Below are 25,244 nucleotides of genomic sequence, written 5' to 3' on the forward strand. Positions count from 1 at the left end.
TTACGTTTTGTGGTAGGATTGGAGCAACAATAGCCCTTCTTGTTTATGCCATACCCTAGAAAAATGCACCGATCAGCACATGAATCTAGTTTGCTTTGTTAGTTTTTATGTAGATGGACAAATGCTACACATCCAAATACACATGGGGAAAGCATGAGTACAGATGATAATGGAGAGCATGATTGGACAGAACCTGTAATAGAGTCTTGAATTCTAAGACCTTCAAAGGCATGCGATTCAGTAGGTGGATAACAACTACTACAGCTTTATCCCAGTAGTGGTAAGGTACGTGTGCCCCAATTAGTAATGCATGGGTAGTTTCCAAAATGTGTTTGTTCTTTTGCTCGGCCACGTCATTTTGTTGTGGAGTTTGGCTGTAGGAGAATTCATGAAGGAGACCATGTTTGTGAAAATATTGCACAAAATCTTGGTTTGCATATTCGCCACCATTATCTGATCTCAGGATTCTGATTTTTGCTGAGAATTGGTTCTAGATCATAGCATGAAAGGAACAAAATACACCAAATACATCGTCCTTACGTTTTAACAAATATAACCATATCATTCGGGTACAGTCATCTATAAAAGTTACAAACCAACGTATACCATGGACTGTGGTGATAGGAGATGGTCCCTAAATGTCCGAATAAATCAACGCAAAAGGAGCATCACTTTTATTAAAACTAATAGGGAAGGGTACACGGTGGCTTTTTGCTAAAATGCAAGTCTCACATTTAAACTATAAATAATTTAGACCAGAAAATAATTGTGGAAATAACTACCTCATATAACTGAATGATGGGTGTCCTAACCGAGCATGCCATAACCAAATCTGTTTTTCCTTTGTGCTGGATGAATGTTTCACCGTATTGACTCTGCCAGAACTAAAATCATCCATGTAGTAAAACCCCTCTCTCTTAGTACCACGCCCAATGATCACTTTAGTGGGAATATCCTAAAAAAGGCAAAATGTTGGATACATTAGTGCTATACAATTTAATTCTTCAGTAGCTTGTCCTACAAACAGTAATTTATTTGTAAGAGACGGTACTAAAAGAGTTATAGGTAAAGATATTGATGATGATAAGTACACTGCTCCAGCCCCTATAACTGGATACATAACCCAGTTAGCATTAGAAATACTCGTTCTTCTTGGTTCTGTGTGATTGGCAATATCATTTGGACTAAAGGTCATATAGTTTGTTGCACCGGAGTCCACTATCCAGTCATCTTTTCTCTGTTCCTTAGAGACTATAAAAGCACAGTTGTTGTAATAACAATCGTTACCTTGATCACTGCAATTAATAGAAGTCTCTACTTTTGATTCCACAAAAAGAGTAAGAAAAAGTTGGGGTCCTGCGTATGCTATTGATGCCCGTCCAGTTCCACCATTAGCTTCCTTTAGTTTCTTTACTTTGAGTTCATTCCACCATTCTAGGTAGTCATGTAGCTTGAAACAAGTTTCATGTGTATGTTTTACGTTCCCATAATGAGAACAACCATGTCCTCCACCCTCTGTCCGTCCTTTAACCTTTAAAAAATTTGGTTTCCCTCCCCCCGGTGCTGCATACCTTATTTGTCCTTTTGTCATTTATAGTAGTGGACTAGCTTCCCCCCTTTAATTTCCATTACTGAAGCAGTAGGACCACCATTGGTTGTGAGCATGATTGATTGTCTGGTGCCTTCTCTTCGGATATAAGCATAGGCTTGTTCAACGATTGAAAATGGTTGTAGTTGAAGTACATCACTCCTGGTTTTATCAAGTTTATCATCTAGTCCATCAAGGAAAACATAAACCCAATCTTCTTGAAGCAGGGTGTTATATTTATGTATATCACTTGCACACTCCATTGGATTTGGGCGGCGAAAGTCGATTTCCCTCCATAGGCCTTGAAGACCATTGTAGTATGACTCGATGGATTCTCCGCTCTGTCTCATTCGAGTGACCCGTCTCTTCAAATCATATACCTGAGATTTGTCATTCCCATCAAAATATATTGTAGCAATGGATTCTCATACTTGTTTTGCTGTTGGAAACTGAATAAAGTTGCCAAATAGGGAGGGGTCCATTTAGTTGATCAACCAACCCTTTACAATAGAGTTTTTTATCCTCCATCTTCTGAATGTAGAATTGTTCGGATCTGGTTGTGGAAGATCACCATTTATATATCCTAGTTTGTCTTTTCCTGAGATATACATCTCGACGATTTAGGACCATATAGCATAGTTGGTTCCATTAAGTTTGATAATAATCGGTGTAGCAGTATCATATGTCACTGCAGATGTCGGGGTCTGGTTTTATGCCAAAACCTGAGTCATTCTTGTGGTTAAATCTTCAAAGATAGCAGTAGTTCCTTGTTGATTTTGTTCCACTAAATCAGTAGGGGTTGCCATCATCTTTTGTGTTGTTGCTATTGTTACAATAGCAGCTTTCAATAATTTAAAGGAAAACAAAAATAGTTTTTATGTATCGCTCTGATACCATGTTACAAAAGAAAGAGTTCTTCAATTTGTATTCACTCACTTAATGTTTTAAGTTTACAATGCTCCTATATATACACAAAGAGGGTGTTCTTGAAAACTATGGATTCCTGCCACAGACAGGACTTATACAGTTGTGGAATAAATCAATTACTAAACTTTCTCCTACAAACTCTCAACTAAATCAATGTACAACTAATGCCAACATTTACCTCAAAGGTTTAATAAATATATCTGCAACTTGTTTTCGTGTTTGTACATATACCTTTTTAATTTCCCTATTTTGAATGCATTCACGAATTGTACAGCAATCCAACTCAATTTGCTTAGTTTGCTCATGATATACTAGGTTTGCTGCAATATACAAGGCTGCTTGATTGTCACAAAACAACTTTGCTTGCTCATGATCATCAACACACAAAATCTTTCAGCAAGTATCTCAGCCAAGTGAGCTCACATGTAACTGTTGCTATAAACTTGTACTTCAACCTCTGCTAAAGATCTTGATATTATTGATTTCTTCTTGCTTTTTTAGGACACAAATGCTTTGCCAAGGAACATGCAATTATCCAGTGATTGATCATCTCATTGTTGGGAATCTAGCCCAATTTGCATCACAATACCCAATTTGTTTCTGCTGTCCAAGTGAAGGGAAGAATAGTCCTTGATTTGGAGTTTATTTTAGGTATCATAGAAGACGGTGTACAACATCAATGTATGGTTTTTTGGGCTGTTGCATGAACTGGCTAAGGGTGGAGACAGAGTATATAATGTCCGGTCTTGTGATGAAGAGGTAAATCAGTTTTCCAACTAAAATGCGATAATGAGTTGGATCTTTGAGAAGTTCATGATATAAGGGGGTTAATTTTAAATTTTATTCCATTAGAAATGTGACGGGTTTGGCTCTAAGTACACGAGCTTCCTCTACTATATCTACGGCATACTTTCATCGATTAATGGCAATACCATCCTTGGATTGAGAGACCTTTACCCCAAGAAAATCTTTTAAGGGTCCAAGATCTTTGATTTTAAAATAAGTGCTTAGAAACCTCTTAAGATCTTTGATAGCCTTTTCATTATTTGTTGTTTTAACCATTTCATCAACATAGAGTAATATGGCAGTAAAAGAATCATCTTGAACCTTTGTGAATAGTGAGTAATCTGTCCTGGATTGTTTAAAGCCAAAGTTTTGGACCTCAGAGGTGAACTTACGAAACCAATTTTGTGAGGCTTGTTTAAGACCGTATAGATATTTATTGAGTCAACAAACAATGTTCTACCCTTGTCAACCAAGATTTAAAGGAGGTTTCATATAGATTACGTTAAAAAGATCACTATAAAGGAAAGTATTCTAGACATTCATCTGATGGAGACTCTAATTACGAGTAACAACAATGGTGAGAAGGCATAGAACAATAATGAGTCTTGAAATAGTCAATGCTTTCATTTTTGTGTGAACCTTCTTACAATAAAGCGAGCTTTATAGCGCACGCTCAATGCTACTATTTGAGTGGTATGTTTAAGATTAACTCATTTACTGCTAGAGAAATGGTCTTTGGAGCTGAAAAGATTGAGTCAAGATTAACTCCAAGTTAGGAAGTTAGTTGCAAATAAAGTTGTTGCATAATAACTCTTATTTTGTTAAATCATGTCATTATTTTTCTGCAATTAGTTATCAATACTCTTATATAAAAGAGTGATTCAATTAATAAAAAATATTATAATTCTGTAGTCACATCACAACCCTTTATATTTGTTGGTTTTCTTTATTTTTTTGTGTCTCTATTTTGTCAAAAAACAACAAATTAATATCAGAGCATAATTGATTTTAAGGAACCAGCTTGAGTGAAGAGAGTAACCTGTAAGGAACCTTTTTCCACCAAAAAATACAAACACTTAAACCTCTTATCATTTTTTTCAATGGCATCAAACATTTATTCTCTTGCATCACCACCAATGTTTATTGGTGAAAACTATCATATGTGAGTTATAAGAATGAAAACATTATTACAAGCCTGTGGTTTTTGGGATGTTGTAGAACAAGATCATTATCCACAACCACTTCCTATAGATCCTACTCTAGCTCAAATAAAAAATCATTGTAAGGAAAAAGCCAAGAAGTTCAAAGCTGAAACATGTCTTTACTCTGCTGTTTCTGAAGCAATATTTCCAAGAATCATTACACTTGATACGACCAAGCAAATTTGGAATGATCTTAAAGAGGAATTCCATGGAAATGAGAAAACAATCCAGATGCAAGTCTTGAATTTGAGAAGGGAGTTTGAGATACAAAAGATGAAGGAATCAGAAACAATCAAAGATTTCTCTGACAGATTACTTTCCATAGTCAATAAAGTAAGACAATTGGGGGAAGACCTTCCTGATAAAAGGATCGTAGAAAAAATACTCGTAACTTTACCTAAAAGGTTCGAGTAAAAAATATCTTCATTGGAAGAATCTAAAGATTTGTCAAGAATTTTTCTGGCAGAACTGTTGCATGCATTACAGGCACAAGAATAAAGAAGGGTGATAAGGCAAGAGGAGTCTATGGAAGGAGCTTTGCAAGCTAAAATACAAGTCCAGAAAAGTGACAAAGGTAAAAAGAAATACAAAAAAAATAATAAAAGTGATGGTAGCTACATTAAAAGAACCGAAAACTTTTCTCCTTGTCAACATTGTAAGCAAACAAATCACTTACAGAAATATTGTTGGTGGAGACTTGATGTGAGAAGCAAGAAATGTAATTAATTGGGACACTTGAAGAAGATTTGTAAAAAAAAGACTCACTGGCAAGAAGGAGAAACATAAGTTACTGATTAACAACATGAAGAGCAATTGTTTGTGGCTACTTGCTTTGCTAGCAAATAAGCTAGTGATTGCTGGCTCATTGATAGTAGTTGCACAAACCACATGACTAATGATGAAAGCTTGTTCAAACAACTTGACAAATCAATCATTTTAAAGTCAGAATTGGTAATGGAAAATATATTCCTATCAAAGGAAAAGGCACAGTTACTCAGTAGTGTTTAAAGATAACTATTGCTCAATTTCTGATCCTGCTAGATTAGAAATATTCAATATAAAAATCAAAGGAAAATGCTTCTCACTAGATTGGATGGAAAGCGAGTCAACTGCATTTCTAAACATAACAAATCAAATAGAATTGTGGCATAAGAGGCTGGGGAATTTCCATCAAGCAATGTTGGTGCATATGTAGAAAAAGAAGATGGTGCATGGAATGCCAAACCTAGAAGAAGAAATCTTAGTTTGTGCTTGCTGTCAATATGGGAAACAAAACAAACTTTTATTCCCTTATAACAAGGCTTGAAGAGTAATAAAAAAAGCTTCAGCTCATTCATATTGATGTTGCTAGACCTTTGAAGACAATATCTTTAAATGAAAGCATGTATTATATTGCTTTCATTGATGATTACACAAGAATGTGACGAGTCTATTTCCTAAAGTTTAAGTCTGAGGTAGCAAATGTTTTTCTGAAATTTAAAAATAAATGGTCACAAAATTCAAGTGAAGATAAGTTTTATGGACTTAATATTTGTTTTATAACCTAATATTTGTTTTACGGACTTTGTTTTCTTTCATATTCGTTTTGTAAGCCTGTTGGAACACTTTGAATAGAAAGGATAAGACCAGGAGGAAAGTTTTGTCAGGCTAGATAATCTCGATGGCCAGCTTTGAACAAAAATGAGATCAGGAGGAAAGTTTTGATAGACTGGATAATCTCGATGGCTCGAAGAGAAGGAAGATTAGGGGGAGAGATCATTTAGATGGATAGATGGACTATGCTAAACTGGACAATATCATCAACTCATTGGAAAATCGTTTAGATAGATAGATTTAGAGTTTTCCGTAAATCTTTCATCAACTGCAAAAGAGACCCTCTTTATGGCCTCATGTTGATTGCCCAAAACTGCACTTTGAAGGTTTCAGTTGGAGATGATTTCCTTGCCTTCTTATACAGAGGAGAAGGGAAACAAGTCCAAGTGTGTAAAAACAGCTACTACATAATGTAGTTAAATCTCAAATCATTTTCTTCTTGGGAGCTAGGACATCGACTTAATTAAGAGTTACGAGGTATGAGTTCTGAAAGGAAACTGTCACATTTATACTAATGATTCACAACTTGCTTTTTTTTTTATCAGATATATATATATGGCCATACCTCATTCTTTAATTAAATTAAAAATTGAGCATGAAATAATAGTAGTTCTATATATGAATCTCAAACTCAAAAAGATTTCATTTTAATTAAAAGATATATGTTATAAAACCATTCTAGAAGATCTCACATAACAATTAAGATTTTAAACTGAGATATACCATATAATTTTTCCATCACCATATCCAATTTGTTTTTCTGTTAAGTCAATTTAAGAATTAGTAACAAAATATCAAATTAGTTGTTGGAGTCGTAGAGGGGATTGAAGCAAATTGAAAAAATATTGACTCGTCAAGCCATCTTTTTTATATCTTTTCAAATATAGAAAGGGTTGAAAATTAGGACAAGAGGGACACACAAAGTACTAATGTTTCTTGCACTTTAGGATCATCTTTTTCCATATATAATGTGTATCTGAAGTAGAGAAAAACAAACAGAAAAGGATAGTAAGTTAAAGAAAACTATATTAGATACCTATGAAAAGTTATTTTTTTGGGAAATTTGAGTATTTTCCGATGATAAAATGAATAATCTTATAAAAATAGATAAATAAATATGTTAAAGAGTATTAAATTCTAAAAACAAGATTATTCTTATATTGAATCTATGTTTTTTTAATGTAAAAAGCTTGAACTTTTTACCTAGATATTTATAATTCTTAAACTTTATGTCTTTCTTAAGTTGAGGGGTTGAAAATTAATTTTAATATGATAAGATTTATATAATAAATAAATATCTCTTATAGATGCATTAATAAGTATTAATAATGAAGAATATCTCTTAGATATGCATTAACAAATATTAATAAAGAATGGCAAATATCTTTTATATATGTATTAATAAAACAAAATGTCATTTCCACTTGCATGAATGGGAGAAGACGTAGATAGACCTAAAACATATACCGGTATGTTATCAGGCTAGAAAGGAAAATAAAGGTTGAACCAAACACACTCCTTGGATGGTGTTTAGGAACACCATTGGGTGCGTCCCAACGTCTAGGCTCGGGCTACTTGAGCCTACGAAGAGGTGCGGCGAGCTCGTGCAGTGTGTTTGGATATCGATCCAATTTTTGAGCCCATGACTGTTTATGATCACTTGGTAAGGAAAACAGAAGGATAAAACAACGTTTTTAATTAAAGGTATCATCGCACAAGCTTATTTCTTTAACAAGTGATTCATTTAATGATAATTTCAAGCACAATTATCATCAAGATATACCAGGGACAGATTCAAAAGTTTCAAGAAATATAGGGGGCAAATGTTTAAAAATAAGTAGGCAAATTCGAGTTAATTATTAAAATTAAGGAGGGATACTGTGATTTTTTTTGAAAAATTACCGTGCTTGTAAGTCTGCCCATGGAGTTGTCCACTGTTACGTAAAATAATTGTGATTCAAACAGACAAAGGTACGTAATCATGCATGCACACTTTGATCACTCACTCTTGCACACTCGTTTGAACGGTGAAACCATTAACGAAATCTATATGAGTGGGGATCGATCTGTGCCCTTCCTCCGGCCTAAATCAGGCGGACGAAGACAACAAGCAAAAAACTAGAACTGTTGTTGACAAGAGTTTTCAAATAAGAATTCGTACTTTATCTGTAAATAATCCATAGTTTACTCCTGTCAAAAATCAATCTTTATAATTAAAAACCAAAATTAAGTTAAAAATCCAAAAAGTCCAGGATTGTGCAGCAAAATCTAAGCCCAGAAGTTATGGGTTTTTCTTGTTAGACTGTTCATATGACGCGAACCGGTTTTTTCTTAGAGTTAGCTCTACAATCCACTACCCTAACTGTTCAGAACTATACATGAAATTCTTCGAACACGCCTACATCAATATATGATGCATGATAAGAATGATTACTTGATGATAAGAATGAAATTTGAGCTCAAAAGCTATGGAGTTTTCTTGTTAAGTTGTTCATGTGATGTGAACCTGTTTTTCTTTTGGAGTTAGCTCTACAATCTACTGCCCTGATGATTCAGAACTATGAAACTTTTTGGACACGCCTGGATTAATATACGATGTATGATAAGAATGATTACTTGTTGATAAGAATGATTAATTGTTGATTACCATGCAAATGGAAAACAAACAATTTTGATAAAAGCTCCCGGTCTGATTTTATACATAAGAATAATTAAAAAAAAATATATATCATAAAAATTACCGCAAGGTATTCGATAAAAGCTCCGGGTCTGATTTATATAAAAAAAATAATCTTTAGATTCACTACCATGCACTGCGCCGCCGACGCTACGGTATCTGAGTAGCGCAATCTCACTAAAACTGGTCCAGATTTTGTTGTGAAATAGGGTACCTGAAAGATAAATTTTACTTTGTTGGACAATGCGCCTAAACCATGTCGATAAATCTCTAAAAATACAAAATCTGTCAAAAAAATTAGTTTACATATTGGTTAGATTGTCTATCAACTAAATTCTCAAGATCCTAGAAAACCTAACACTAATCATCGATGCTGAGGTGGCTTTCCAGGATGATTGGGAGCAGCATTCATTATCTCCGAGGTTGGCTGACTATTTGCGGGAGGAAAGGGAGCAGCAAGTGGATCAGTATTGATGGGAGGAAGGTCGCCAGTGGAAGGGGCAGTATTCATGGGAGGAAGGCTGCGAATAGGAGCAGTGTTCATGGGACAAATGTTGACAAGAGGAGAAGGATTCATTGGAAGATTAGTTGGCATGATAGAATAGAGGTTAAAAAACTGGTCAGGGATATTAAAAGGAGAAAAGTATGTAGGATTCAGAAATTCATCTTGGAGTCCCATTTGCTCGGATGACCAGTCTTCAGGATTAACGGAGTACATTGGGGCAGGAGTTCCAAATGTCTCCTCCAAACCAGGGATCTGTGAATCTTGAAACATAAAGAAGTTATTAGCATCTGGGAATGTGCTTGTACCAGTCTGTTGTTGGCTTAACTCATCAAGTATCGGGAATGAATTCTCTAAAGAATTAGTAACCATGCCGTAAATCTCCCCGGCAAAGCTAGCCTCTATAGCAGAGAGATGATTTGGATCATAATCATGATCGTTTATGTAATCTTCATCATCATCATCGATTGTCAATAAAGGATTTTCCTCATTGCTTTGCCGATTTCTGACATTGGTACTAGTATTAGTATTACTCTTCTCACTTTTCTTGTAAATCCTGCACAGAACGCAGTCATCCAGCTGCACCAAAACAAAGAAAAAAAAATCTGATTAATAACCATGTTAAGAAGAAGCAAATGCTGTTATGTCAATTGGAGACAGAAGAACATCCATGTACCCTCATGTCGTCTCTATTATTTCTGACATGAAGCGGGGAATCATCCAATCTAAACTCATGCATTATCCAGTTGGTTTTGTCACCCTTTGGAGGCTTTCCGGCATAATAAACGAGCGCCTTCCTGTGTCCAACAAGCGTTGTCTGATATCTGATTTTATTACCAGCTTCAATAACACGTTTTTCATACGTGATTCCCTTATCAGCTCCAGTGGCTTTCCAATATCCACCACCTGCCGCTCGATTCGGTCTAGTTCCGTTTTTATACTTTCTGTTCCTCGGCGTGAAAAAGTACCATTTTTTTTCTCCATGATGACTATATTGAGCTGTTCATATAAACAGATAAAATTTATATTTGTAATTATAGTATCAAAATTGAAACATGTATATATAAATATAATCAATACTTCAATCGGTTAATTTATAGTGAAAATAAAACCTGCAAGATCCTCGGGATCGAATTGATAGAGATCAGCATTAATAATCCTGTTCTTAGGCAATGGCAGACCCTTGACCTTCTTGTCCAAGTAATGCAACACCAGCTCGTGATCATAAGGGCGAAATCTATATCCAGGTGGGAAACTACTGAAATAACTATCGCTATCTTCAAAATTAGCAAATCTTTGTGGTGGTGGTGGTGGTCGTGGTCGACGTGGAGTAGGGGTAGAAAGTGCCTGAAACGGTGGATTCATGGTAGGTGGCTGCGGCACTGGTGGTGGTGATGAGTTAGAAGCCATCAGGGCTTGGGGTGGTGATGGGTTCGAAGCAATCAGGGGTTGCGATGGTGATGCAGGAGGGTTTGATGTCGATGGAGTGGAAACAGAAGAAGGCTGCTCATGTGGCTTTGGCTCCTCAAGAAACTGCATTGTACGACTCTGCGAACAATCTTCTTCTCCGGACGACGACATTAACTCTCAGCAAGTCAAGGATATTGACTCCTATCGACTTTGGGAACTGTATATATATATACACACACCTCCCTTGAACGCGCGCAGATGGATTTTTATTTTTTATTTTTGAGATATCTTTATTTTCTTAATAATAGGGATATATTTAAAATCCAATACTCAACCGTCTTGGCAACCTGATAAGCCCTATCTGTATATGAATTTCATCTTAGTTGTTCGTATGTATATGATTTTTATTATGAAGAATTCCTATCCGAATCTGTTTAGTAATATACATTCCTTCTCAGCTTCAAATTCTTTTCCAGAAGGATTACCGAGTTCATATGGAATTAAACATGAAACTAGTCCGTTTACGTGCTGGATTTTACTGTAATTCAACTTAAAATCAACTGTCTACCAAAAAAGAAAAAAAAAAGTAATTATATTCGGCTATTAAATATTAAATTCTATCGCATAAATTGAATTATTTTTTTTATTGAATTTAACGAGTTGCAAAGTAATCTAGCCAGCCAATTATTATTATTTAAAAAAAAAAGGCTAATTTTTTCAATGATTACGCTCTTGCTTGGGAGAAAGGATTTCTTATCTTCTTTCTTCTGCTCAACACAAGAAGCCTTGCTGGCATTATCTAACTGATGGAATACCAGAAAAGGATTCGTATAGAGTTCAAGATGAAGACAGTTTTTGGTTTGGCGGTTAAAATTATGTTTTTTGAAAATTTAAATTTTATTTATTTAATTTCTTTTAATATTTTATACTAATATTATTTTAATAAATTTCCAAACAAAATCATTTCCCAAAATCTGAGCACTCGTTCCCCTCTGTTCCCTTCTCTCGTCTCCTGCCAAAAGACTTTGAAACTATTGCAAAAATATTTCCCAAAACAACCCGAGAGGCTTCATTGTTCATATCTGGAAAAAAATTTCCCAAAACCGCAGCAGATCATTTGCCCTGTTCCCTTCTTCTTTCAAAGAAGATCTGTCACCTTCATGCTCATAACTTGTGCCGAGAGGTCTCCATTGTTCTGGTTTGCAGAAAAAATCAGCAGGCATTATTAACCAACAGGGGAAACTTCATAGGAGAGAGAGAACCGTAAGTTCTTGCCTTTTCTTTGTCTTCAAATTTAATGAAATTAACTCTTAGAGAATCGGCTAGCCATTTCATATTTCACCCAATAATATTAGGACTAGGAGGTAAAGGATGACTAGCATAAATTGCGTTAATTTAATAATTGAAAGGATCCCCACTTCAGCATGCAGTTCCGCGTTGTAGCTCGTGTTTGAGAGTGAGCGATGCTATAGTATTGTGATTGGTTGATCTATTGAGGTAATACTGTCTTTGCGGAGTCTTATAAAAGTAGCGTATGCGCTTGAATCAGCCTGTCTTTGTATAAACAACTAGTCTTCGGAAAAATCTGTTTAATTTAATTTGTGTGCTGCTTCATTAATCCTGTTTTTCTGGTTTGCAGAAAAAAGTAGCAGAAAAACACCAGCTAGGGAAACACACACGAGAGAGAGAACCGTAAGTTCAATCTGACTTATCTCCATATTGAGATTTATTTTAATTAGCTCTTAATTTATTTTGTTTTCTGCTTCATGAATTCTGTTTACTGTGATTAATTATGTGTGTGTTCTGCGATGAAATCGGTTTCCTAGTTGGTTGAATGAGGTTTTACACTGCTGCTGCTTCATGAGTTCTTTACAAGCGTTTGTTTATAAATTGTTGTAGTCCCATTAGTGGTCTGATTAGCCGAGGGTCCGGAAAAGTAATTATGATAATGTGCTTTGCTTGATTCTTTTACTTTAACGAGCGATTAGTTTTTGTCATCCTCTGTTCTTGGCAAAAATGCCCAGGTGATGCTGAACTTTAGATTTACTTTTCACAATCATTTCCCTATTATGGTGATCAACTATAGTTTACCGCTGCCTTATGAGCCTGGGTTTTTTTTCCCTCCAAAGCCTAACTGATTTTGCTGCCTTCAATTGAAGATTAAAGAATATTTGTTGATTTAGCTAGTGATTAGTGGTGGAAAGAAAAAAATTCAGGTAAATTCCTCGTCATCCTAACAATTTCTTTTATTGTTGTCAAATTTCGAAAAAATTTCAATACATGGTCCTTCATTAATTAATTTTATTTATTATGTGCAGCAAATTAGAGGAGCTAAATTGATCGTGCTAGTTGATCGTGCTAGTTTCGAAGAAGGAAGCAGTGATTCGGAGGAGGATGGGATTCCAAATTTCTAGACTGACATGTCTCAAATGGTTGGAGGGATAAATATGTCAAGTAGCAGCAACACAAGGAGCAATGGCAAAAGAAAAGAACGAGATCTTTCTGAGGTCCAAGGTAGAAAGAAGAAAACGTATGGAATTGGTGTTCGGTAAGGTGCTATCAACTACTTGAGAGTATGTTGACTAAGAATAATTACACTTCTTTGAATGTGGATCGCGAAGGCTGTAGTATTTGCGAGGTGATGGCTGAGCTCCACTCAATTCCTGGAGTTTCAATTGAAGATGAGTTTCACAACTTTGCTATGGAGTATTTGGGTTTAAGAAGGAAAAAAGAAATGTGGGCCAGTATGGGTGATAAGCAACAGAAATTGAGATGGTTGCAATGAATGTATACACAAAGTAAACGTGCTTAGCTGACATGGTATGATTTCATTTTCTTAACTGTTAATTAACTAACTATGTTCAAGTGTTTACGGTATTTATAGATGTTTACTTTATTTTTGTAGAATAATGTGATGACAGTTTTTAAAAGAGTAGTTTTTATTTGCTGAAGTTCGTTCAAGTCATTGTATTATTCCATATTTCGTGTTGAGACATATGGGCATATCTATTTGTGGTAATATTTTTACTGTTGTATTTATTAAACTGCTTTTCAGGAGTTAACATACTTGGACGAGAAATTGCTGATTTTTAATGTTAAATGGTTGACACTTGGATGGAATTGGTTGTTCATTTACCTTAATTATTTGTTTCCGTGACAAAACTGAGCTTGATTCTTCCTGTTATAAGGCTTGTTTTCTTGTAATATTCCAGCTGCCACAGTTGGGTCTAGCTATGAGCTTGTGAGGTCTGAATGTTGGTTTGGTTAGAAGCTAGAAACCCCCTTTGCAGTTACTGGTGGTGTTTTTTTCCTGTCTGTCATGAGCTTTGATAGCTGTATTTTTCCTTTCTGTTGGTGTTTTTCTTCCTTTCTGCCGTGAGGTCTGATAGCTATATTTTTCTTCCTTTCTGCCGTGGGGAAATTCTTGGTTCACAGGAGGACAATCACGTGAAAGTAATTGCAAAACATTCAGAGGGTGTTTTTTAACCCGACTGGTTGAGTCTGTGAAACTGTCATGGAATGAGAAGTAAACAAAAAAGGGGCCAAGGAATCATGAATAATAGAATGAGGACAATCACGTGAAACTGTGAAACTAACATTTACAATACAAATGAAAAGAATACATGTCAGAATATAGCCCATAAATGAGCTGTAAATTTAACATCATATGTTACTTTTACAGCTCATACATGTGAGAATGTACTTATGTTGAAAGCAAAAAAATTACGAAAGAGATGTAAACATCATTGAATTTTTTCTATACAAAGAAGGATGTTTGTATCATATTTTTCATTGAACTATCTTTCTTCATAATAAACCTCTCAAATCTCTCAATTACATTTGATACAAGCAAGTGGAATATCTTTTTTTTTTCTTTGCGTTACAGATATGGAAAAAATTATGTCCCCCCAACTCTTTGATAGTTTTTTTTTATTGAATGATATTTAATTATTTGAAGTTTTTTTTATTAGCAACATATTAATTTATTTTTTTACATGTAATTAAAGTTATGGATGATCCATGGTTTAATATCATATTTAATGAAGATTTTGATGGCAATTATGATAATGTAATGAACCGCATTAATCATCCTAATTGTGAATGTAGTGGTGCCTTAGTTGCTGGTACTGGAGATGACGGTGATGGAAACAACGTCGACGACAATAATGATGACGATGAATTTATTTTAAGGAGGTAGTTTGATATGAATAAATTAATTATATGCACAACTAGAGCTATAAACATGTATTGTATTAATTATATACATAAAGAACTGTGTATGATTTCGTACAACACAGGGATGCGTTAGTTGAATGAGATTTTAAGAGGTCATTAGAAACGATGTGTTAACATGTTCAGGATGGACTCAACCACTTTGTTGAGTCTATGCAATGATTTAGAAACGCACCATGACTTAAAACCTTCAAGAAGAATGAGCATTATTGAAAAGATGGCAATGTTTCTACTTACAATAGCAGTTGGGGCGTCAAATAGACAAGTGCAGAAGAAATTTCAACATTCAGATGAAACTGTTAATAGATATTTAAAAGAAGTGATTCAATCATTATGTTTGTTTGCTGTAGAAGTCATAAAACCAATAGATCCATAATTTACGAGCACACCAAGAGAAATTGCAATGAATTCAAGATTTATGCCACATATCAAGGTAAGATGAATTTTTGTTTAATTAAGTTGTTTAAATGAGTATGAAATATTTTATAAATGTTTATGATTACTTAATTTTTTTGTGGCTTGTAGAATTGTGTGGTGCAATTGATGACACACATGTTCATGCCTACATATCATCTGAAAATCAATTTCCATTTATTGGAAGAAAAGGTGTACCAACACAAAATATCATGGGCGCTTGTAGTTTCCACATGCAATTCATGTTTGTGTAGGCAGGATGGGAAGAGAGTGCACATAATACGCGTATTTTTCTTGAGGCTATTGGCAATAGCAGTATAAAATTTTCAAAACCACTAGAAGGTTGTGATAAGATTTGGTAATTGAAGGCATATAATTTGTTTTTTTAGTTTTGTTAAAATTACCATGTTGTTCTTATTTTTAAGGAAATATTATTTGGTTGATGCTGCATATCCCAATGAGTATGGGTATTTGGGTCCCTACAAAGACGAGAGGTATCACTTACAAGAATTTAGGCGTCGTGAACAACTAAGTGGTCGGAGTCGTGGACAACCAATTGGTCAGAAAAAAGTGTTTAACCGTATATACTCATCACTACGTAACGTGATAGAGCGTTCTTTTGAGGTATGGAAACAGAGGTGAAGAATTTTGCAAAATATGTTTGTTTATCCATACAAAACGCAAGTTGAGATTGTAGTTGCATCAATGACACTACATAACTATATTAGAAAGAGATTGCAATATTATGCGGTTTTTTCTGAGTATGATCGCAATCCCAATTTAATTTCAGATGACTTTTTACTTGATATTGTTCCTCACTCAGCCGTTCAAGGATCATAAAGGCCTTCGCGTATGGATTTTATACACGATGAAATTGCAAATAGTTTGATGGAACAATGAAAGAATAAATTAATGTATAAGGATTTTTCATTTCATTATATAATCATAATTACAAAACACCTATGTTTCACAATTATATATATATACAAACCTCAAACAAAAAACATATTAACTAAACACAAAAAACTATTTTTTTTTTCAACCATAATTTTAACCAAATATCTTATTTTTTAAAATAAACCTTACAACCTTTTATTAAACTGCTTTTTTAAAACCACAACCATAAAAGCAACCCTAATGCCAAACACACTTAATCATATGGAAAGCAAAATCACCATCGAGTTCTAATTCCTGGGAAGGGGATATATACCGTCCACCGTTTATTTATTTAACGTCAGAAAACTCTTGCATGCAGGAAATGCTCAAAAACTGACGAATCCTTTCTCCTTCAAGCTTTCCACGGTTTCCTTGATGCTAGCTTCCAAAGGAATGAATTCAATACCCAAGCTTTTGGCTTTTTCCTTGGAAACCTGATAGATTGGCACATATGGCTCATCATCGGCGCACCTGCCAAAGTTTATCACAAAGGAATCAATATAACTTCTGAAGAAAAATTGCAGATGATAACAGAGAATTCTCAAAGAGAACAATCTACTCTGTTCAATGAAGGATCTTCAAACACTTAAGTTAGTGAAAAAGGTGGCCTTGAATGAACACAGATGAATTTTGGTGTCGAATTATTCCATGAAACAAATTAACTAGAACTAGCTACAACAAATCATCAAAAAGGACTAGCTGATGATTGTACCATTCAAGATGTGACTTTCATCGTGTACTTATATTTCAAGGTCAAACACTTTTCAAAAGAGATACATGATTGGAAACCTTTGATTATTGATTATAGTCAATTCTTTCATCTCTATTTGCTTCATCCACCTTCATATCCCACACCAGGCGAAATGTGTCCCACTATTACCCAGGCATGGTGTTGCAATCTGCTTTTTAATGCACATTTTGCAATAGAATGCTGGCTACTGAACAGACAAACTTCTACTTCTCCTTGTTTTTTTTTTTTCTTTAATTGAACGGACTTTTTTATGTGCCTTCTAAACTGGCACAAGAAGGTGAGGTCAGTAATAAGCATTACAATAATGGATAGGCACACTGCCACCTTACTAAAATCTTTGCTTACCAAATGCATATGCCGCCGTGAAACCACACAAAATAAGGTGACAAAAAGGTAAATGCTGTGAAAGGTATAAACATGGGAAGGAGAACAAGAGTATTGTGACTGAGATCAGAAATCATCAGAACAAAACAATAAATAGAAAGGGTAAATTATAGTGGGAAAAGACTTACTTTTCCGGGAGTTGGAGATCAGGATAAAGCTCTCGCAGAATCTTCACTACTTCTGAGTGGTGTGCCACTCTCTCAACCAAACAATATCTCCCACTAGCTGATGACAGCTCAAATGCTTGTATGTGTGCATTGGCAACATCTTTAACATTTATCCATCCAAAAGATGCATTGGAGAAAGTTTGTGCTCCTGCATTCAACACAGAGGTAAGAAAATAGCCATTAATATTTGGGTTTCTCTTCTTCAAAACAGTATTTTTAACTTGGTAAAAAGAGAGTAACAGATAGCCAGCCGGTATTGAAGTCCAGTGGCATGGGAGACTTAACAATCCTAACAAACAAACATAAAATGAGTGCTTTTAATTTTCAATTTACGTCACTTATGCAAGTTCTCTACAGAATTTTATGTGCTTCTAATTTGTTCTTTGCAAGAGTGACTTGTTGAGATGAAATATATGCTACTGGTTACGTACAGGATGAAAAGATTAGTCTAGTTAGCATAAAGAAGTACCTTTTATTAGGCTTAAAATTGCTGCAGAACTTGTATTAAGTGTTGGCTGCAAGAGAGGACCAATAACCATTGATGGATTTATTGCAACCATGTCCATACCCTTTTCTTTTGCAAATTTCCATGCTGCATCCTCAGCCAATGTCTTTGAAAGCAAGTACCAAAGCTAAAAACAGACAGGGAATAAGGGATTGGAGACAAAATACTGCAGATCTTAGCACAGCCCATTGTCAAATGCACATGGTAGAAACATTTCGTTATCATTACTTACACATCATCAAAAGGCAGCAGACAGAATTGTGTTTAATGGAATGGCCTAGGATGAGAGAAGCCACACGTTGAACATAACTTTGAGAGATAAGTTTGAATTGATCATGAGAAAAAATATTACTGATGTTTAATTCTCAGGAGCTACATCACAAAGATGGTTATAGTGTCTCTTTGTTTATTCACTATTATATTAATGATTTGGTAGGAGAAAATGAAACTTCATTCAGAAGATTTTATAGAAGCAAAGGAGCAGTATCCTACAGTAAAAGTTTTGAAGTCAATAGCAGAAGTAATGAAAGATAGATTCTTAATACCATTTAGAAACACTTCATCTTCAAAAAGAGTTTTCATATCTGATGTGAGAACGGGGAAAAAATTACATCCTTATATCTTTCTATCACTATTTTCTCTGACTTTCTACAAATGATAATTTATTATTCTGCTAAACCTCCCAACTTTCTTAGAGCATTGTCCAAACAAACATAAAAACAAAGAAAGAGACATCATAAGCAGAAGTTACACCTAGCATAAAATGACAAAATTGCAAGCAATGTAGTTGTGCCACCACCACCATCTGGCTCAATCAGCAAAACCATATCCCAGAGTACACTCAGTTTCAGAACAGAATTAGAATGGATAAAAGTGAACTGTGTGATTTGATTTCCATTTCCAAAGCTATGAAGAATGAAACAACTCAACACTAAAAGTGAACAAGATTTGAAAAATATAATTTCATAAGCGAGATAACTTTTTTTTTCCTGAAGATCCAGAGAGTATCGGCACGTGCACACACCTTAGATTCTCTACACAGTTCCGGATCCGAAAACCAAGTTTCATCCACTACTACATCTGGAGTCCGAGGTTTCCTATTGTAAGCAACTGCAGCCATAGAGGATGTTAAAACAACTCGTTTGATTGATGGGTGTTTTGCACATGAGCCAAGGACATTGAGTGTCCCTTTCACTGCAGGATCAAGCAACTCTGCCTGAAATGAGAAGAAAATTGATTACAACCATTTGAAGACAAATCAAAACAAATCCAGACTTCAACATCTAAAAGTTCATCTAAACATCTTGACCCTATGAACAAAAGACAGAATTTATTTTTTCTGACTGTAAATCAGCTTCAACTGAAAGAAATAAGTTCCCATGCTGCACTCTAACAACATAGTTCAAGAATCAGTGAAGGCAAATAGCATTTACATAGGCCAAACCTTTTTTTAACCTTTCCAGGAAAGCTTCAAGTCATAGCCCAATACAACTGACCTGGGAGCATTTGTGTAAGATATATTCGAAAACTATATTGCTCGATGCTGGATACCTTCCTAAAAAAAGGTGTTGTTTGATAAAAAAAAATTAAAATATATATATATATATACATATATATATATATATAGGTCTCAAAGAACTGCTGCATCTTATACATATCCTGACTTTCATGTACCTCAACAATGAATTCTATGAAACAATATCACATCCTACTCATAGCCATGAGCTCTTGTGACAGCATCTTAATTAGCAGGAAGTAAATCTGTTCACAATGCCATTCTATTCCTGACAGTGAATCAATAAAATAATGAATCCACCATGTACTGCTGTTAATTTTGGATTCAAGTACACTATGGAAGACTGATCCATAATGTTTTGTTCTTTAAATCCATTTCAATATTAATAATTTAATATTTCAAAGTATTCGGCATTTAGACGGCATCCAGGGTGTAATATTTCAGCACCCTGTTGCATATGAATCTCACAATGATTGTGATAGAGATACATTCTATTTTGGGGCACTATTTAAGTTTCTACCTGATTTTCATAAATAATGAAGTCTCAAGTACATAAGAAAAACTGCAGTTATTTAAAAGTGGGTATGCAGGATTAACCTGTGGGTCCTTGACATCATGATAAAAAGGAGATGCAGTGTGGAAAACACCTTCACACCCTTCAACAATAGAATCAAAGGAACCTTCTTCCAATAAATTTGCTTTGACCAGCTCAAGTCTCTCCTGAGCTCCACTGAGTGCACGCAAGTGTTGTGTCTTTTTGGGATCATCTGTGGAATATAAATTGAAAACAACCAGTAAATCACTGAAATTGCAAGTAGTTTTTGGTAAAGATAAATTGTGATGGGCAAACTTAAAAATTGCAACAAGTACACTATTTCCCCTAAGTCAACCTCACAGGAAAAAACACAAGTAAGATCATTCTGTCATGACGAACAGAGCATGCCCGAACTATATAGTCAATAACATTATATTTCTCCAAGGCACACTAAAATAGATTACTTTCAGTTTTAGTGCAATATAATGCATGATGAAGCAGCGTTATTTTTTAGTAAGAGCATTTTGCATAAGGACTTTCATGGTTCAGTTCAAGAGAAAAGAAGTAACGCATGCTAGCATTTCTGTACATACACCTATCATTATTACTACTACACGGTTACAAAATGACATAAAACGACCAATTTTTTACAATGCGACATTACTGCAGTATGGCCACTGAAATCAGGTAACAAGATGGATTGACACGAATTTCAGGAGTTAAAGTACCATGAGGAATGATAAACCTGAGAGACTCCAAAAATCACAAGACTAAGTGATCCAAAAGTCTGGATTTATGTGGCGTCACTGCAGTATGACCACTTAAATCAGGCAAAAAGATGGTTGACATAAATTTCAAGAGCTAAAATACCATGAGGAATGATAAACCTGAGAGACTCAAGAAATCACAAAACAGGTGATCCAAAAGTCTGAATTTATGTAGAATCACGGTTCAAATTAGATTAAAAAAAAAAGATAAATCGACAAAGAAGACAAGCCAGAAACACTACCGGAACTTTTCTTAAAGCAGGTATCTTTCCCCGTACAAGAAGGGGAATTGCGCGCTTAAACATGAAAGAAATGGCTCTAACTCAATTGGGTGAGAGAGAGGCTTAACCCAATTTCAATCCCCAGCCATTTAAACACAAAAAAAGGAAAAGATTTTTCAAATACTTCCCCATTTGATATCCCATTACTTAACCGTAATTACTTTTCCATGTTTTGGTACAAAAATAAGAAACAAATTTGGGATAGTGAGAGAGTGCTTAGACATTTTTGGAGTGCCAAAATCCCCTCGCATTATTAAATGCCAAAACAATCTGACAAATGCAACATCAGCAACAAGAACATATCTTTGAATTTATCATTACATTCACTAAATTAAAAGGCAATCTTTTTCTCATTGCTAAACATTTCATGTTTTCGGTTAACGTCAAAATACCATTATCATCATCGCTTACCGCGATTCGTGATTTTGATATTTACTAACCTTAGCGAAATAAGAACTTCCAAATTACTACTTGTAATTCTCAATCTACAACAAGCTTCTTCTGCCTCCAACAAAATCCACCCTCGTTTTCGTTAAAATTCATTCCGATCACCAAAAAAAAAAAAATTCTAATCTTTAGTCCCTGAAAATCCATGATTGACCGCAAAGCAATGATCTAATCACTCCCATCAAAGAACCAAATTACCATCATTTAAAAATGAGTATCTCTTGATTCTTGCAATTAAATAACATAATGATCCATATCATATATCAAAAGCAACAAAAAAAAAAGGAAAAAAAAGAAAGAAGCCGTGCAAGGGAAAAGGATGATAGAGGGAGCGAGTGAGTGACTCACTTGGGTCACGAACAGAGGCCTTGACAGTGTAACCACGTGAGAGGAGGAGCTTGACTATCCATGAAGCTATATAACCCGAGGCTCCAGTCACGCACACGATCTTTCCGGCTCCAGTGCTCATTATCACTCTCACTCTCTGTTTTTTTTCCCCTGATGCTCTCTGTCTAAAGTAAAATATTTATAGTTTGGTCGATCTAATCTGATATCATCTCCTGCGTTAGCATCTGTCACTCTGTCCTATCAGCCTTATCCAAATTTGAGACGTTTCTTTCATATTCTTGACTTTGAATCTGTGTAGTGTTATAAAATACTGCATCTTAAATAAAGAGAATTTAATTTTATATTAGAAAAATAAAGTACACCAGATTAATAAATTTTGATGTTGGTGAAAGATTTAGAGAAAAAACCAAATTAATTTTGGTTGTTGAAACTACAGCTGCCGGGACCTTTACTCAAGAAGTTCTTGAGGGAGCTGAAGTTCTTGATTTAGAGAAAAAACCAAAATAATTTTGATGTTTTTGCTAATCTTGTTATTGGTTGAGCTTCTTCTAGTTTCCCAAAATTTCTCTTTTTTTTGTTGAATACAAGGGCATGCTAGATTAACCAAGAGTCCATGAGTCGTTGTGTCTAGATTGATTCCACGCATATGTGAGGTGCTGAAAGCGAATTCAATAATTCTCTTGCCTTAAAAATACTTTCTTCCATTATTATGTGGCGGCATTGGTTCTAACTACAACCATTTTCTTTAAGGAATCTTACTGGTCCAAAACCAAAGATTTTTTACCCTTAAAATATGTAGAGGCATAATGTCTAAAAGTCTTTTGGTTTCCTCTTACAGCAGCCACTCCATTTATGAATGGAGAGTTTCATGACCAAATACCTTGTTTTGGTTTCCTCTTACAGCAGCCACTCCATTTATGAATGGAGAGTTTCATGACCAAATACCTTGTACTTGTGTTTATATTGAGCTTGCATGGAGAGTTTCAAAGGCTAGAGTTGTGTCTATCACCCTAAAGGTTCATTAAAGGGTGAGACATTTAGGTAATGTTTGGGAACGCAGTTCAACCTGCGTTCCTAAAAAATTTGAATTTTTTTTTTTGTTAAAATTTAATATGGTTTGTACGTTTTGAATCGTTTTGATATGCTGATATCAAAAATAATTTTTAAAAAATGAAAAAAATCATTGGCATGCATTTTAGCACAAAAAGTTATTTGAAAAGCACTCGCAACCACACTGTCAAACAAGCTCTTAGAGTACATGATCTCCAAGACACTCTTCACTGGAACTGGTATTCCTGATCTTGCAATCCCAATCAAACAATTCTTCACATGAGTCATTATTAAAGGATCTGTCTCCATCTAGGATATTATATCTCTAGAAAAAATGTTGATTAAGCTACCACCGTCCACCATATCTTGTGGACAGTATGGTTGGCAAGAACTATGGAAATGACCAATGGATCTTCGTAGGGGTAGATCACCCCCTCTTCATAGGTGTGAAAGCAATGGACTCGTTTTATGGCTCTGTCATTGTTGTGAGGACTTTTTTTCACCTTTCTATTTTCCATTGGAAGTATCTCTTTCTACAGAGGTTCTATAAAAATCATGTTGATTTCAAGCAAGGGTTGAATGGGTTGAATGGGTTCTTCTTTATCTTGGTACATGTGAGCATTCTCCTTAATAAGCTGTTTTAGATAGCCCTTGACTATTAGCCTTTTAATCTCTTTCCTCAAGGTGAAGCAATATTCAGTATCATATCCTTTGTCTTTATGAAATAGATAAAAAAAAATTAAAGGTGCTGTATGTGGAGGTGACTCCATAGGAGGTGGATATTAGATATAATCTTTCACCTCGATGGTTGTGAATACTTATGTGAGAGTGGAATTTAGGGGAGTTGTTTCTTCTCTCAGGATATTCTATACGCTCCCTTACTAGCCTTTTCTGATATTTTTTTGAATTATTCTCTCTGTTGAAAGAACAATTCCATTAAAATTTCTTGTTCCTCCTAATAGAAGCGGAAAGGTACATGCCTTAACATACTAGCTTTCTTTATCCGTATATGATTTTTCATGACTTATTTTACTTTTCACTTCGGTATGGTAGATCATACATTTCCTTCCACAAAGAATGTTCTCGTACTCCACTTATTAAAGCGTTTGAGGCTATTAGCTCAATTAATTATTCCACCTTGATCATTTTTTTCATTAAACCTCTTTAAGTATACTTGTGTGGCCCTTCCTAATTGAGTAATGCTAAAGATCTTAGTGGCACTCCTCTAATTGGCAGATATACTAATGTTAAAACGCGACACAAGTTTAGTATAGAGGTTATTGAAACCCAAAAAAGATCTTGGCTCTAAGTTACCACGCTTGTGTTGACCCTCTAAAGGTCATAAGAAGTATCTTGTACATGTACTTATTGTTTTGGATGACTAGCTCAAGGTTTCTATGTTTATTTTAGACATACTTTCGTGGATTTGCCAGATCATCATAGTTGTCCAGGGTTATTTTTGTGGAAATGTACTCCTTAGAGATATAAGTATGTAAGATGCGTCTTGATAAAAGAGATCCATTTATCTCATGAGGATTGTAGGTCTCATCATGGAGATATTAACCAATTATACTTCTACTAAACTTTTATCTAACAGGCTTTAGAGAGTTATAGGGTTTTGGCATGGAACGATGGGATTGATAGTTGATTTTGACATTCCTTATTGCAATTAATGGCAGACAATCAGGATACTCCTGAGGTGGACGTGTCATAGACCTTCTTACAATAGCTAACACGTCTACACCATTAAAGATACGACAATTCATCCATTAGGTACAGGCCATTTCTCAAGTCGTGTTGCCAACCCAAGGACAATACCAAACCATGCTACCTTAGTAAGTCTTGACACATGATATAACTCTTTCAGTCCCAATTTCCCAACCAATTGTTTTATCTAGAATAGGATAAGACAAAACGACTTAGAGAGAGCTTTCTACTAGGATGACCCTCTAGCCCCTTAAAAAGTTGTTTTTATTTATGCAAAACTCTTTTAATAAATGGTTACTCCAAACATAATCTCTCTAAAATCAATTCCCATAAACGGCGCCAATTTATGATATTCTAAAATATAATATGCTAAAGAATGAGAATCTTAAGTGTTTGGATGAAGGATGATCACACGTTCACTTCCATATTTCTTTCTTCGGATTTCACAAAAGTGATGATTAGTGATATAAGACCAAACACTTGTAAAAACAGTTCCTTTTGATAGGATTTAGGGACTC

General features: G+C 35.0%; 1 protein-coding gene and 1 long non-coding RNA gene across 2 annotated transcripts; one reads left to right on the forward strand and one right to left on the reverse strand.

The window, feature by feature from the left end:
* Window positions 1-11,557: 11,557 nt before the first annotated feature.
* On the forward strand, window positions 11,558-13,778 carry LOC133703502 (uncharacterized). The gene is made up of 3 exons (XR_009843895.1): window positions 11,558-11,948; window positions 12,325-12,377; window positions 13,004-13,778. It is a non-coding gene; the product is annotated as an uncharacterized LOC133703502 (long non-coding RNA).
* Window positions 13,779-16,237: 2,459 nt separating this feature from the next.
* On the reverse strand, window positions 16,238-22,513 carry LOC133679429 (phenylacetaldehyde reductase-like). Its single transcript, XM_062102033.1, has 6 exons — window positions 21,970-22,513; window positions 20,189-20,358; window positions 19,100-19,291; window positions 18,040-18,202; window positions 17,532-17,718; window positions 16,238-16,739 (listed from the first exon to the last, which is right to left on the reverse strand). Exons 1-6 carry the CDS (start codon window positions 22,088-22,090, stop codon window positions 16,595-16,597), a joined length of 978 nt encoding a protein of 325 aa, XP_061958017.1. The 5' UTR covers window positions 22,091-22,513; the 3' UTR covers window positions 16,238-16,594.
* Window positions 22,514-25,244: the final 2,731 nt, after the last annotated feature.

This window comes from Populus nigra, chromosome 1, assembly GCF_951802175.1.
Source record: "Populus nigra chromosome 1, ddPopNigr1.1, whole genome shotgun sequence".
Taxonomy (NCBI): Eukaryota; Viridiplantae; Streptophyta; class Magnoliopsida; order Malpighiales; family Salicaceae; genus Populus; species Populus nigra.

Coding starts and splice junctions, on each gene's coding strand:
- LOC133679429 (XM_062102033.1), bottom strand. CDS start 22,090: ATGAGCACTGGAGCCGGAAAGATCGTGTGCGTGACTGGAGCCTCGGGT. Junction 19,292..20,188: donor ATGATGTCAAGGACCCACAG/GTTAATCCTGCA, acceptor TTCTCATTTCAG/GCAGAGTTGCTTGATCCTGC. Junction 17,719..18,039: donor AATTTTAAGCCTAATAAAAG/GTACTTCTTTAT, acceptor TGTTGAATGCAG/GAGCACAAACTTTCTCCAAT.